The sequence below is a fragment of the Podarcis raffonei genome, chromosome 9, assembly GCF_027172205.1.
Source record: "Podarcis raffonei isolate rPodRaf1 chromosome 9, rPodRaf1.pri, whole genome shotgun sequence".
Taxonomy (NCBI): domain Eukaryota; kingdom Metazoa; phylum Chordata; class Lepidosauria; order Squamata; family Lacertidae; genus Podarcis; species Podarcis raffonei.
In genome coordinates, this window is record NC_070610.1 from 21,755,228 (window position 1) to 21,771,325 (window position 16,098).

General features: G+C 42.4%; 1 protein-coding gene across 6 annotated transcripts in view; it reads left to right on the forward strand.

The window, feature by feature from the left end:
- Positions 1 to 418: 418 nt before the first annotated feature.
- The window catches only part of MICU3 (mitochondrial calcium uptake family member 3), a 47,736-nt gene continuing 32,056 nt past the window's right edge, over positions 419 to 16,098 (forward strand). For 5 of the 6 annotated variants that reach the window (XM_053402399.1, XM_053402398.1, XM_053402401.1 and 2 more), the window contains exons 1-2: positions 592 to 947; positions 14,746 to 14,899. In XM_053402399.1, the coding sequence (XP_053258374.1) occupies positions 639 to 947; positions 14,746 to 14,899 (463 nt within the window). In that variant the 5' untranslated portion in view covers positions 592 to 638. Of the gene's footprint in view, positions 442 to 591; positions 948 to 14,745; positions 14,900 to 16,098 lie in introns of those variants that run through there. The other variant, XM_053402404.1, reaches the window with a different exon arrangement.

The window sequence follows — 16,098 nt, forward strand, 5'->3', positions numbered from 1 at the left end:
CTTCTTCTAAAACAATGTTGCCTAAACTTGGGTTGTCAGCCGGGTTTGGACTACAACTCCCATCATCCCTAGCTAGCAAGACTAGTGGTCAGGGATGATGGGAATTGTAGTCTGAGGGGGGGGAACAACTGGAGACCGAGGCTTGGGAACACACTACAGTCCTGTTAGGGTGACCAAGTGAAAAAGAGAACAGGGCTCCTGTGCCCTTAACAATTGTTCAGAATAAGAAATCTCAGCGGGTGTGTCGTTGCACCTGCTGACATTCCCTCTTCTGCCCAGCTATTAAAGGCGCACTTTCCTTCGTTTGTACCCTAAATCCCACAGCCGTCCCTTTAATTCCAAGTCAGTGCAGATTACTTCTGAGTAGACACGTCTAGTGCTGCCTGCACCTGCCGGTCCCTTCAAGACCAGCAATTGTGGAGGGAAAAGGGAGTGATCACTGTACGTATTGTGGCCTGAGGCGAGTAATTAGTCTGAAGGAAGGGCAGTGAGACCTGAGGGAGGGGAGCGAGAGGGGCGGAGCAATAACGGGGATTCGGGGGGGAAAAACACGCGCGAGAGAGAGAGCCTCTCGCGAGGCTTCCCCGGCGGCGGCGGCGGCTTCGCTCTTTTCTGTCAAGTCCGCCGGGCCGGCAGTTATGGCAGCGCTGCGGGGTCTCCTGAAGTGGCGTCGCTGCCGCCTCCCCAACGGCAACGACTCGGAGCTGCCTCACCGAAGGCGGCTGTGGGGTGTCAGGGCCCGGCCGCCGGGCAGCAGCGCCGCGCCGCTGAGCAGCTTGGGCGCCGCGGCGGCGGCGGGCGCTACCGGCGGGGCGCTCGCCTGGTTCGTCTGCCAGCGCTTCTACGAGCGTCGGCCGTCACCTCAGCAGAAGGGACGGAGCGGCGAGGCCGGCCAGGCCCGCGCGCTGCTGCCCATCCCTGTCGCGGCCGCTGCCAGGGATACGACGGTAGGTGTCTCCTCAGGAGGAGGGGTTCGGCAGAGCAGCTGCCCTCAGGGGATGCTCTGTGCCCAAACTCAGCTCCCGCTTCCCAGGCTCAGGCGGCGGCTTGGGCGGCGGGCGCTTTACCTGTTGCACGGCTGCCTGCGCCTCAGCCGCCGGCCTGCAAGAGAGCGGGAGCTCTCGTGCGGCAAGCGGCTCCTTCGCTCTGCAGGCAGCGCGCCCTTCGCCACCTGCCGCCGCCGCCGCAGCAGCAGCAGCAGCGACTTCGCTTGGGTCAGCGTCTCTTGGCGCAGCTGCTGTTTTGCAAAAGGGTAAGCGAGACGAGCTGCTCCGGGGGAAATGGGAGGCGCCTTGCCAAGGATGCTGCGGCCTTGGCGGAGCTCTTCTTCCCCTTTCTGTTCTTGGCACGGTCCTTCCTTGTCACCGTTTGTCAAGCGGAGCTGCTTCGTCGTGCAGTTGGCTACGTATTTCGCCTCCCTTCCCCACCCCCACCCCCATAAAGTGGAGCCTGTGTGTGTGGTTTGTTTTGTTCATCCCACCTCTTTAGGTTCCCAGAGTGGCTTATGCAGCAGCTCCGTTGATTTTAAAGGAAAATACAAAAGACAGCCTCTTTGGATGATCTCTTTGATGTTCCCACCAGCTGGCTCCATTACACCTGCACATGGTGGGGTGCTTTGATTGACCTACTGCATTTGTACCTACAGCAAAATAGACACCATGAGTGGTTTTTTGTGTGCATCTCGTTATGCGAAATGTTGTCTGTGTAGGTTAAGTGTTTTGAAATGGTCCTCCATCCTCTCCACCACACTCTGACAGTCAACACTTTTTACTTTAAGAAGGAAATTGACAATCGGCAAAGACGTTTGCCTGGAAGAATATTTTTGTTACACTTCTTCCCCACTGTTAGAAAATAAAGAAAGGTTATCAAGTTGCCAGCTGATCTGTGTTACTCATTTTAAAAGCTTAGCAGCTAGTGACAGCATGTCCAGATTCTTGTCTATGTAGTAAATATGAATATGAATACCCAGGGCAGTTTAGGAGTAGCCCTGTTGACATCACAATGTACCTGGTGATTCTTACAACAATAATGGAACTGCTAATATTTAATTCAATACAGGTGTAACAGTGGCTATTGTACAGGTGTTAACATGATGTTTGTCAAAAGCCAGTTTTTTTAATGTTTATTGATTTTACAAGCGAAGCAGTCACAATTTTGTGCATGCTAAATAAGGTGCAATCCATGTAATTGTAAACCCCAAGTTGGGCAATTCAGACTTAGCATTTGTTATGTGGGCTTGTCTAGAAGTATGTGGAGTATCAACATCTAGGAAGGAGATTGTATTCTGCAATTGACATATTAAGTTTTCTGCAATTGGCATATTACTTCTTCATCTGTTTCATAAAATTTATACATGGCTTGGTTGTTAAAAAGAAAGCCCTCAAAATAGTTTACAGATTATCATTAATGATCATTAAGACTAAGATATAGTAATAAAAAAAAGCAACGCATAACTGTTACTAAGTGATGCTACTATAAAGAGCTACAAATCTACATTGAATCATTACTATCCCATTCTGACAGGAAACAATCATTTGAACTTGATGCTAACATACTTAACAAGAAATTATGGTCAAATGCTCACATCAAAACTCAAAGAACAAATCAAAGCAGAGCAGGATTACTGGAGGCACGTACTTCAGTGAGTTATCCCAGTGACTTCTCTTTTGAAAGAATGTGGTTTGGCACTTAGGGGAGATGATGAAACATTTGATTCATCAAAAAATGGTAACTTCTTGGATTGCTTGAGTTAATTGTCAAATTCAATCCTTTTCCATGTGCTCACATAAAGTTCTAGTCAGGCATTATACTTATCCAAAACCATATGTGAAGAGGTTATCCAGTTAATGGCTAATACAGTTGGAGAAGCAATACTGAGCAACATCAAACAAGCAGGTTATTTTAGTTTATCAGTCAGTTCAACCCCTGGTGTTTCCCGTGTTGATCAACTGTCATTGTTGGGTACGTTTTTCTAGAGATGGGTTTTCTAGAGATGAATTTTTCTTTGAACTGAAAGTTCATACTGGTGAGTTGATACTTAACTACGTCAGTGAACTTGAAAATAGATTTCAGTAAATGTAGAGGACAACCATGTCAATGCAGCCAATATGGCTGGAAAAGTATAACGGCATTCAACAAAAAGTTCTAGAAAGGAACAAGTTTACAGAGTTACTGTATTTGTCTCTCTATAAGACGCACCAGACCACAAGACGCACCTAGTTTTTGGAGGAGGAAAACAAGAAAAAAAATATTCTGGATCTCGGAAGCCAGAAGAGCAAGAGGGATCGCTGCGCAGTGAAAGCAACAATCCCTCTTGCTGTTCTGGCTTCTGGGATAGCTGCGCAGCCTGCATTCGCTCCATAAGACGCACACACATTTCCCCTTTTTAGGAGGGAAAAAGTGAGTCTTATAGAGCAAAAAATACGGTAATTGCATGCACTGGACATTCCCTAAATCTAGCTGGATAAACCATAGTTGACTCCTGCCTAGATGCAGTGACTTTTTTGCCACAATAAAGGAGCTCCCCCCCCCGCCCAGCTTCTACAAAAAGATGGACAATACTAATTTTTGTCTCTTGAGTCAAAAGTTACTCAACATTTATCAGATACAAGGTGGGAGACTCACCAAAGCTACTGCAGCTATTAGTGAAAGTTATGCTTACAATCATATTTAACTATGATCTTCTGCAGAAAATGGAAGAATTTGAATTCATTTTAATGCTTCACCTTCGGACACATTTGCTAGACCAATTTCATAAAGTTAGCAAGGTATTCCAAAGTTCACAAATTTCATTCAGCACATGTGTAAATATTTACAGCTCACTATTGCAGTTCATATCAAACACTCAGTCTAATTTTGATGAAATTGAACAGCAAGTAAAATTTACTCTACTGGATATAAAGCAATAACTTGTCAAAAGTAATGTCAGAAAAAGTACAAAAAAATATATAGTGGTACCTCAGTTTAAGAACAGCCCTGTTTACGAACGATTCGGTTTATGAACTCTGCAAACCAAAAGTAGTGTCCCAGTTTGCAAACTTTACCTCGGTCTAAGAACAGAATCCGAACAGTGGAAGGGCATTGGCAGCAGGAGGCCTCATTAGGGAAAGCGTGCCTTGGTTTAAGAATGGTTTCAGTTTAAGAACGAACTTCTGGAACGGATTAAGTTCGTAAACCGAGGTACCACTGTACCAGTGATGGGACAGAACCTGAACCCTTAGATGAACTTACTCCAAGAGACAAGTTTAGGGTATATTCATTTATCCCTGTTATTGATGCTCCTGAAGCCAACCTAGATAGAATAGCAACAGTGTACAGGAGTGCAGCTAATGAATTTTCATTTTTTGTGAACCCGCAAGTAATCAAGGAACAGATTCGCAATGGTATTGATGCAATAGAATCCGAAAGATGCTGACCTTAGTCTCATCATTGAATTCTTTCACCTGTCCATCAAACAAAGTCACCCTGAAAAAGAAAATTTCAGCCACCAAGATATGTGTCATATTATATTCCAGGAGAAAAATCAGACAGCTTTTCTGAATATGGAAGCAATTTTCAGATTGTTCATGTGTTAATGTTTACAAATTGTGCTCTAGACTAGATCATGCTCTAGACTAAAAAGGATAAAGGATTATCTAAGGTCAATCATGTCCGGAGATTGGTTATCTGACCTAAGCCTGCTCTGCATAGAAAATGATAAACTGACTTACTGGTTTTAAATATATAATCAATAAGTGTGCATCCAAAAGAGCTTGAAAGACCCTGTTCTGACTTTGTATATAGTGCAATGTTGAATGTTCTGTGTGAATGGCTTCATTAACTTCCTAATTTTGTAAACTTATTAAAGGTTAAAAATTTATAAACAACCTTTTTATCAGTGTTAAAATTTCAGCAGTGTTCTACTTTCATGGAGTAGATAAAAAAGAGAGCGAGGTTTGGTTTCTCATGATCAGATGCTCTTAAGTTTGGGCCTCCCAAGGTTATATCTGGGTACAGCCTCATCTTGTTTTGTGCATCATATGCATCAAGGGAGCATCATTGAGGGAGAAATGCCTTCAGTACTATAGAAAAAGTGGTAGTGAAGGAAAAAAATAGTGGCAGTAGCAATCATTCGAATTACAGTTGGTAAGTCACTCTTGGCAGTTCTAAGTTTCTCTATTTGCTGCTTATCTTACTGTTTTTATTTTGGCAGCATTCCTAATCTGCAGGTCTAAGTATGTTTATGAATTCTTGCATATTTAAGTTTGTTTACAGTTCTGAAACACAACTTGCCAAAAGACTTCTCAGTTTTGTCACTGCAACAGACTGACATGGCTATGTTTCTGTTTCTCGTGGGGTCTACATGTTGGAGAGTACAGCAGGGATACATCCATCAGTCTACTTTGTTAAGTTACACCCCTGCTTAGAAAAAAAAACGTTCTGGGAGACAAGCATTTTTATAAGTAAAATCAAAGTGGTCTCAGACGGGAGCTAGGGAGTAGTATAATAAATATGCAGAAAGTACAGCCATTAGAAGCAATACTTGGATTCTTTGTTTTGTACACTTTAGGGTAAATTCAATGAAACTCTGGGAACAGAGAAATAAGAGTACCCAACCAGAGATGTCAGGAAGGCTATGAAGGGTTTCAGGAATGCTACTGAAGTAGCATAGTTAGAACACTTCTAGATTTCACATTGATACACCCAAAGGTTTTGAAAAATCTGGGATGAAAGCATGAAGCACCTCTTCCTCTCCTAATCTGATATTCTGCCATGTTTATTCATTTTATAGAAATCCTAAAACATTTACCAGGTACTTTATATAACCTATATACAGTGGTACCTTGGGTTAAGTACTTAATTCGTTCCGGAAGTCTGTACTTAACCTGAAACTGTTCTTAACGTGAAGCACCACTTTATTTAATGGGGCCTCCTGCTGCTGCTGCGCCGCCGGAGCATGATTTCTGTTCTCATCCTGAAGCAAAGTTCTTAACCCGAGGTACTATTTCTGGGTTAGCGGAGTCTGTAACCTGAAGCATATGTAACCTGAAGTATATGTAACCCAAGGTACCACTGTAGATAATGAAAGAAAAAAGTTTAAGAGGGTGTTCTGAGGGAGGGCGAGGTAGCCTGATAAAATGTTAGTGAAGATCCAGAACAGAGCTAGGGTGACTTCTCTGTGATTTGTAGTAATCGTGGCAATTTTCAGCTGTGCTGGCTGAGGCTAATGGGAGTTGAAGTCCAAAACATCTGGCGGACATGTTGGTAGAGGCTGCACTAAACCATGGTTTAGCATTATGAGAATAAGTTTTCCTTCCGTTTAGGTTTACACGTTCCCCTCTTCTTCTCCAGCACAGCCCCATGGAAGAGTTTGGAATCTTTCACTTCCATTTTGATTAACCAAAATGGTTAATCAAATGGGGGACGCGGGTGGCGCTGTGGGTTAAACCACAGAGCTTAGGACTTGCTGATCGAAAGGTCGGTGGTTCGAATCCCCATGGCGGGGTGAGCTCCCATCTTTCGGTCCCAGTTCCTGCCCACCTAGCAGTTCGAAAGCACCCCTAAGTGCAAGTAGATAAATAGGGACCGCTTTCTAGCGGGAAGGTAAACGGCGTTTCCGTGTGCGGCGCTGGTGCTGGCTTGCCAGATGCAGCTTTGTCACGCTGGCCACGTGACCCGGAAGTGTCTTTGGACAGCGCCGACTCCCGGCCTCTTGAGCAAGATGAGCGCCCAACCCTAGAGTCGGTCACGACTGGCCCTGACGGGCAGGGGTACCTTTACCTTTACCTTTACCATGCCATTCAAACCTAAATAAGCAATAGTTAGTGCAAACAATCCAGCTTCATAAACTATAAAGTTGGCTTGTTTTCACTAGGCATAAGATTAACCATAGCTTGTCTGGCCGTGGTCAGTCAAGGAAGCTGTAGTTAATCAAAAGCGAAAGCTTCTTCCTCGCAGCCATGCCGGAGAGGAGAAAGGGAAGTAAAATGATGGTTAGCATTATGTCCTAATCAACCCCTTGTCTTTTTATGTACATACAGGATTTGATCATAATATATAAGTACACTGGTGAAATCCTGATCTGCTGATCTGAAAATTAAGGTCAGCTTTTTACCTTGGATTTTTCACATTCACGTGTGAATATGTAGGCAAGAAGTACTGCATTATAAGATTTGTAGTACAGTAGCCATACAAGGGACGCGGGTGGCGCTGTGGGTTAAACCACAGAGCCTAGGACTTGCCGATCAGAAGGTCGGCGGTTCGAAACCCCGCGACGGGGTGAGCTCCCGTTGCTCGGTCCTTGCTCCTGCCAACCTAGCAGTTTGAAAGCACATCAAAGTGCAAGTAGATAAATAGGTACCGCTCCGGCGGGAAGGTAAACGGCGTTTCCGTGCACTCCTCTGGTTTGCCAGAAGCGGCTTAGTCATGTTTGGCCACATGACCTGGAAGTTGTATGCCGGCTCCCTCGGCCAGTAAAGCGAGATGAGCGCCGCAACCCCAGAGTCGGCCACGACTGGACCTAATGGTCAGGGGTCCCTTTACCTTTACCTTTAGCCATACTGTAGAAAGCTGTCTGTGGACAAACGCCAGCTCCCTCAGCCTAAAAGTAAAATGAGCGCCGCAACCCCATAGTCGCCTTTGACTCGACTTAACTATCCAGGGGTCCTTTACCTATTTTTAACATGAAAGTGAATATATTGCAATACCACATAATACTGATTGGTAGAAGTGTGACAGCAATAAGAATTTTGGGTGCAGGATGTGTTTTACCATAAAGTCATTGAAAGTTTGGCAACTTTGTATGGTCAAATGTTTTTGGGAAAGGATTCTGAACTACCAGAACTGTGACGTATTTCACCCAACCCCCCCTTCCCCCTTTTAAATTATGACAGAAAATGTAATATTATATATACTTATACTTTTGTGTTTTTAGAATATTTATATAAAATCCTTCAGTTAAAAAAATCACATAGCTGGACAACTAGTACATTCTGCTCCAGAGTTTGCTAAGTACCAAAACAGTTTTGTCTGCTTTGGGATTTTCCCACACTAAGAATTTGATGTTTAACCTTTTGGCCACCCAGCACGCAAACAAAATTATACCACTTTTATCTACTTGGGAGCATAGTATGTTAGCCTGAGGCCAAGTAAAGCACAGCTTTTTAAAAACTGTTTTCTTTTCCTTCATTTCCTTCATTTGTACAGAATCACACTAATTTCAAACAAACTGACTTTGCATCAAGGAATGTGAAAATTGCTCATTTAAAATAAAAAGAAACCCTTTATAGTAAACTTTGATAAAAGTTGTAAGAACTTGGCTTGAAAATTGGAAGTGATAATTTCATAAGGATTTTTGTTTTATAGTCACAAAGTGTTTACATTTTTTATATTCAGTGTAAAATTCAGCAGAATAATAATCATTGCACTGTAATTTTGTGTCCCCTGCACTTTGTGCAGCAACTTTTCTTTCTAAAGGCTGAGTGCAAAAATACAGCTACTACCTTTTTGGTCAGAATGTGTTTGTTTCATAGTACAGTGATTTCAGTCAGAATCTCAAATGGATTATCTGTCCCACTGTGGAAATAAAGTACTGTATCATAGACTAATTCATGGCACAATCCTATACTTGTGTTGTGCAGGCTGTGAGTCTTTACAATTTTGTAAATCCCCACTTAGCCTGTGCAGCACCAGATACACCACAGCCACAACAGATAAACCAGTGTAATTCCCTTTATGCACTGGTATAGTCGTTCCATCAGCAAATATATGCCAGCAGAACATCTGTATGCCATGTCCTATGCTCTGCCATCAATACAAAGCCACACCCTGTCAATGGCACAACTGTACATCAACACTGGGCAGAACAGAAAGGATTTTGATTTCCCTCTGATTGAATTCAGTGGGAGCTGATTTTGGGAGCTCAGTGGGAGCTGTTACCACAACAAAGCCTAGGACAGAGGTAAGCAACCCAAGGTCCGTGGGCCGGATGCGGCCCAATCGCCTTCTCATTCTGGCCCGCGGGCAGTCCAGGAATTAGCGTGTTTTTACATGAGTAGAATGTGTCCTTTTATTTAAAATGCATCTCTGGGTTATTTGTGGGGCCTGCCTGGTGTTTTTGCATGAGTAGAAGGTGTGCTTTTATTTCAAATGCATATCTGAGTTATTTGTGGGGCATAGTAATTTGTTCATTATTATTTTTCAAAATATAGTCCGGCTCACCACATGGTCTGAGGGACAGTGGACTGGCCTACGGCTGAAAAAGCTTGCTGACCCCTGGCCTAGGATATGTTGTAACTCAGCACACAGCTGCCAGTATGTAAGCCCCACGGGGGGCACCACAACTCAGATAGTAGGGCATCTGGCTATACCTCTGATTCCATGTGATGTACCGTGGTACCTTGGGTTAAGTACTTAATTCGTTCTGGAGGTCCGTTCTTAACCTGAAACTGTTCTTAACCTGAAGCACCACTTTAGCTAATGGGGACTCCCGCTGCTGCCGTACCACCAGAGCACCATTTCTGTTCTCATCGTGTAGCAAAGTTCTTAACCCGAGGTACTATTTCTGGGTTAACGGACTCTGTAACCTGAAGCGTATGTAACCTGAAGCATCTGTAACCTGAGGTACCACTGTACACGAGGGTAACTCTGGTGATGAGAAACAATGGAGAAAGGGCACTTTGCACACAAACAGCTTGGCCTTACAACACAGATAGAAACTTGAGCACATTGCTAACTTTTCTCTTCATCAAACTCTCACAAGTAACTCTGCCTTAGGACTGCAGGTGCTCAACAACTCAAATTCCACCTCCAGTAACAGGGGTACCAGAACAGAGCGCCCCACACAGGTACACAAGGAAAGGTGAAAACGCATGCTAAAAAGTAGAACTTGTGTCACTTGTCTTTTTGCCTCCACCTTCCTTTTGCCATATGTAAATACAGTGCCTTGTCTGAACTATATATGTAACAAGTAAATATAAATATTGTGAATAAAAATAAACTGAGTGAGAGAATAAAAAAAATGAACTGGATCTTCAACATCCTGCCCTGCTCCAACAACTGAGGTGTCCAGATAGACATGCCACACATTTAAGCATGGGACACAATAGTTGTTCCATAGCAGTGAAAGAGCTCCAGTCTTCCGGAAATACTGTATTTTTCCGTGTATAAAACTAGGGTTTTTTCCCTAAAAAATGTCAACAATTGTTGTTGTTGTTGTTTAGTCGTTTAGTCGTGTCCGACTCTTCGTGACCCCATGGACCAGAGCACGCCAGGCGCCTCTGTCCTCCACTACCTCCCGCAGTTTGGTCAGACTCATGTTTGTGGCTTCGAGAACACTATCCAACCATCTCATCCTCTGTCGCCCCCTTCTCCTTGTGCCCTCCATCTTTCCCAGCATCAGTGTCTTCTCCAGGGAGTCTTCTCTTCTCATGAGGTGGCCAAAGTACTGGAGCCTCAGCTTCACGATCTGTCCTTCCAGTGAGCACTCAGGGCTGATTTCATTAAGAATGGATGCGTTTGATCTTCTTGCAGTCCATGGGACTCTCAAGAGTCTCCTCCAGCACCATAATTCAAAAGCATCAATTCTTCGGCGATCAGCCTTCTTTATGGTCCAGCTCTCACTTCCATACATCACTACTGGGAAAACCATGGCTTTAACTATACGGACCTTTGTTGGCAAGGTGACGTCTCTACTTCTCAAGATGCTGTCTAGGCCTGTCATTGCCCTTCTCCCAAGAAGCAGGCGTCTTTTAATTTCGTGGCTGCTGTCACCATCTGCAGTGATCATGGAGCCCAAGAAAGTAAAATCTCTCACTGCCTCCATTTCTTCGCCTTCTATTTGCCAGGAGGTGATGGGACCAGTGGCCATGATCTTCGTTTTTTTGATGTTGAGCCTCAGACCATATTTTGCGCTCTCCTCTTTCACCCTCATTAAAAGGTTCTTTAATTCCTCCTCACTTTCTGCCATCAAGGTTGTGTCATCTGCATATCTGAGGTTGTTGATATTTCTTCCGGCAATCTTAATTCCAGCTTGGGATTCATCCAGCCCAGCCTTTCGCATGATGTATTCTGCGTATAAATTAAATAAGCAGGGAGACAAAATACAGCCTTGTCGTACGCCTTTCCCAATTTTGAACCAATCAGTTGTTCCATATCCAGTTCTAACTGTAGCTTCTTGTCCCACATAGAGATTTCTCAGGAGACAGATGAGGTGATCAGGCACTCCCATTTCTTTAAGAACTTGCCATAGTTTGCTGTGGTCGACACAGTCAAAGGCTTTTGCATAGTCAATGAAGCAGAAGCAACAATTAGGGGGTGTCTTATACACAGATACATCTCCCCCCGTTTTCTGAAATCTGAGTCCCCAAAAATTGGGGGTGACTTACATGGGGGCATCTTATAGACGGGAAAATACGGCACTATATAAATGGTATAAGATTGTTCTCTCTGACTTGTAAATGTTTTGACATGATCCATTGTGGATTAAATAAACTGCATGTTTTAATGATAAATAGAATGCATGGTTTATTGATAATGGATATATTTGTCGAGTTACTTTTCTTAGCCATTGTTGGCATCGGTTTCCATGCAACAGATCTTTTTATCTTGTGTGCAGCCTTTTCTCAGTTGGAAAATGACAGAGTTTGGGGCTAATAATGGTCAGCACTAGATAAGTGTTCTACTCTAGGCTCTGAACCTGGGACTTTCTGTGTGTGAAACCTAGGCTGTTTCATGGAACTAGGGTTCCTCCTCTATAAGTGAGTCAGAAGATAGAGGAAGGACACATAATTGGACATTTCCTATCTGTTGCTGTGGCTATGTAGCTCAAGAGCTGGTTTACGGTGTATCCGCTATGGGTTGCATTTCTGCTTGCTTATTTTCTTTTACCTCTAACATGGATATTGCTGGTGGGACATGCAAAAGCTATGAGGGGTCTAGGTTCTGTTACTCCTCCTGGTGGACCTTGAACCTATTGTCTGTATCCATCCCATTGCTCTATCCAGTGAGCTGATAGCATGTGCTCATGTCAGAAAGAATGCAGTTATAGCTTCTCTCATTGCTTGTCATAGGGCCTCCCTGGCAGAATTGTGGCTATTGCCAGTGCTTTTTTCTGGGGGGAGGCAGGGGGACACATATCCCTAAACATTTTGTGAATCTTAAGTTTGGCCTCATTGTGGGGCAGTATTTCAGTATGAGTAGGAAAATGAGAGTACCCCTAAATATTTTTTTAGAAAAAAAGCACTGCCTATTGCTATGCATCAATTTGCTTCTTCAGTGCCTGACTAATACAGGGGTGGGCTCTGTCATTGGTGGGACATTGAACACTGGAGGAGGAGCTGCTACATTGTCTGGTGGGGTGCTGTCATTTCATTCACAGTTTTTCTCATAGGAGTCCATAGGAGCCTAACTTCTCTAGGCAGAACAGCAGAAGCCAGCTGTCAACATGGCAGGCCCATTGGATTGCCCTGCCTGAGGCAAGATTAGTATGCAGCAGAATGCAGAACAAGTGCATTTGAATATTTACACTTTTTGAAAACATATTTTATTGGAGTTCCAACAAATTACTGTAGATCGCACAGGCTCTTCCAGCCTGGAGGTTTCTACAGTGGGTGTTCTGCAACGTGTTCTTCACACAATAATAGTGCATTGTTGGTGGATCTGTTTTGGACTTCCTTCCTCTTTATTACTTGCTCTGAAATGCTTCTCCAATGCCACTGTGTTGGACAAAAACCACCCCAGAACACCTGGGGTTTAAAAAGTTATGGTATTGCAACACAAGTTGCAGGGTATGTAAATAGAGCAGTATTCCTGCCTCACAACTTCTGTAAACGCAAATAGTGTTGAAAGTGGGATCATGGATGATTGCCCTGATGGCAGTATGAACACAAATAATCATAAATGCACAATTAAAAGGACATTAAAAGAAAGCTACAGCTGGGTTGATGAAATATATGAGTTGACAAAATGGTATTTGAGCTTCATTTATATACATTGAAAAGGTTAATAATATTGATACGCTTGGGCTGCTGTCCTGGAAGAAAGCAGGATAAAATTCAGCAGGACTTGCTTCTGAGTAAGAAAGCAATGAATTGCCTTGTTCTGGGAAAAGTGACTTGATTTGGTGTCTGAAGATGTTAGCTGTTTTCTTTCTATAGCTACAATGCTGAATACATAGGGTAATTCTTCTAGAAGGCAGGTTACATAAGTGTTTCCTATTCTGAGTGTTTATGTTTTAAGATGTAAATTTCAAAATAATTCATTGTAGTTAGCTTCCAGATTTTACATAGAAATACACATTCTCTCTAAAATCCACTTTTCATAATTGTAAGAAAATGGCTTTAATTAGAGATTTGTGATGGTTTGCTTGAAAGAAATGGCTGTGTCCAGTTTTGTAAAGGTGCTGAGCTATAACATGATACAACATCACTGTAAGATTGCCAAGAAGATTAGTAAACAAAAGTCTTAACATCTTTTGATAGGGATATGCTTTCATGAAAGTTTTTGAGGTTTGCCGCTAATTACTAGGAGATTTGGATCAGATAATCTCCAAAAGTAAGAATAGAAACTGGACCCTTATTGACTCTTACCCATTACCTCACCAGTGCTTTTGTCCTTTCCTGGATCTCATTGCATGGTGTGTCAGGTGTGATTTCCATTATTTTTTGTGAAAACGTTTGAATCTGCATGACTTGGGCACACTTCTGCCATCTTTGTTCCAGAACACCACACATTCATAGCAGCCCTAATACTTATACATGGTGGGAGGCAAGTTCTTTCTCTGCCCTGCTTTACAAGTTGCTTTATGGAGGGAAAGAGATTAGTTCCATTTAAACCATTAAGCCTGGCCAAAACAAGGCAACATGATTTGTTGGCAAGTTTCCTGACTACCCCTTAAAATATAACACGGTACTGACCTTTTAAGGCACAGGGAGGGTGAAAACAGCACTGAAATTATTTTTCTTATGCGAGTTGGGAGAAAATTCTCAATAATTTTCCAGGGATGGAATGGCTTACCATGCTAGATGTCAGCAGGTTGCAGTCTTGACACTGCTTCAAGCAGTAGTGGAGCTGCAATAAGCAACAGGGAAGTGGAAACAGCCTTTAAAATATATACTTATTTATTGCTGACAATCCTTCTGGAAAGAATGCTATGGCATGGCATGGTTCCCGGACTATACTCAATGAGGGATCCCACCGGCTGGTGTTGGCTATTTAACTCTGACACCACTTGAACTAACAAAACAATTTTATTATGAAAAGAAAGGCTGCAACCCTACTTCCTACTCATACCTATATAATATGTAAGCCCCACTAAAAGTAAGATAAATTTATCTTCCCGCCTCCTGCACACACCTACTCACCAAAAAAAAGACCAAAAAATAATAATTTCCCCACTTTTGCTGGAGATAAATTGCACCTTGAAAAGGAAGGAGGCATTTTTAGCTCAGTACTAAACCAAACCAAACCAAACCAAACCACAAACCCATTATGATAGGGCATAATAGTTGATATGCCCTCTGTAATAGATGCTGCTTTTTTAGTAAAGTAATACATGCATATGACTCACATTTTTTTCAGCTGTAGGTTTAAACTATAAGTGGGAGTTAAGAAAAGGAAATATATAGTCTATGATTTAAAAAAAACAACTGTGTTGTGGGATTGAAGGTGAGAGGGAGGTCAGCCAGTTTAAACTGTGGGGGAAGAGCATTAGGATCTCTGTCAACAAAACAGCTAACACTCTCTTGGTTTCTTTTGTCTTTTTAAAAGGGCACAGAAAGCAGACCAGATCTTCAAGAGTTGGATCTTTATGCAACTTCCCGGGAGCAGCGATTTCGCATGTTTGCTAGTTTAGAATTTGAAGGGCAGCTCTTTATGACACCATATGACTTCATTCAGTCTGTTTCAAATGATGAACCAAAGAGTAAGTATAGTTTGTTGTTGTTTACTGGGTGTGGTTTCTGAGTTGTTCCAAATATGAGTTCTGCAGAGCAATCTCCACAACTTTATTGAGCTAGACGAGCATTTTAGTAAGAAGCCAACCCTCACCACCTGGGCACTCAATCTAGGTATGTGTGAATAAATAAATAAATTTATCTGTGTGTGCTGCTTCTATAACTGCCTTTCTTTGATGTTTTGATCAATTTCCTCTGCATCCACCACCAATGTGTTTGCTACACTGAATGTTCATATGCAGTCTTCCAGTTTTTTGATTAAAGTATAGCTTCCCTTTTGTGTGGGTCACTTTAGGTATCCCAAGTATTTACAATTGTATATTGGTACTGATATTTTCAAACTTTAAACCATTGAGCTTTGTGAAATCAAGGGTAAAAATTAAAAATAGAAATAATATTGGTTTCATGGTCCCTTTTAGGCACACTAAAAATTACTATGCAAAATACTTTTAAGCTGATGTTATTGTTTGTATGGTGCATTTTCCATGGGAAAAACTAGTCAGAACCCTCTCCCTAGGGTTCTTGAAATCTAAAATAGGCAATAGGGAAAGCAACCAAAAGTAGGAGAGAAGAGACAAGAGTAGGGAGGGAGGAATATGATTAAAGAAGGGAATGAGGATTAAAGGGATAAGTCAAAGGCTGGGTGGAAAAGGTGGACTTTGAGAAGCAATTTGAAGGAAGAGTAAGGTCGCAAAAGTCATTTAAACAGTAATAACTCTTTTTTGTATAGAAAAACTATTAACACTAAAGAATTGACTGGTAACTTATCTGCTTCTGGGCTCAATTTAAAGTGCTGATTTTAATCCTTTAAAGCCTTTACATGGCCTGGGATCCACAAACCTGAAAGACTGCTTTTCCCTATATTAGCTCATGCTCCAATTGAGCGTAGGTCAGCAAGCATTGCTTGGTGTTCCATCATAGTGAAAGAGAAAAGTGGCCTTTGTAGTTATAATTCCTAAGATTTGGAAGCCTAAAACCATTTGCTTTTGGATATTTAGAAACCTACTTTTTCTTTTTTGCATTCTGGATAGGAAGTAAAATGTCTCTCTTTTCAGCAATTGGGGTTTGAATTTTGTTGCTTTTTGTTTTGTATATTTGGTTGATTTCTGTTCTGCTGTTCAGCCTGTTGAAACTCAAACATGAATTACTGCTACTACTACTTTGTTGT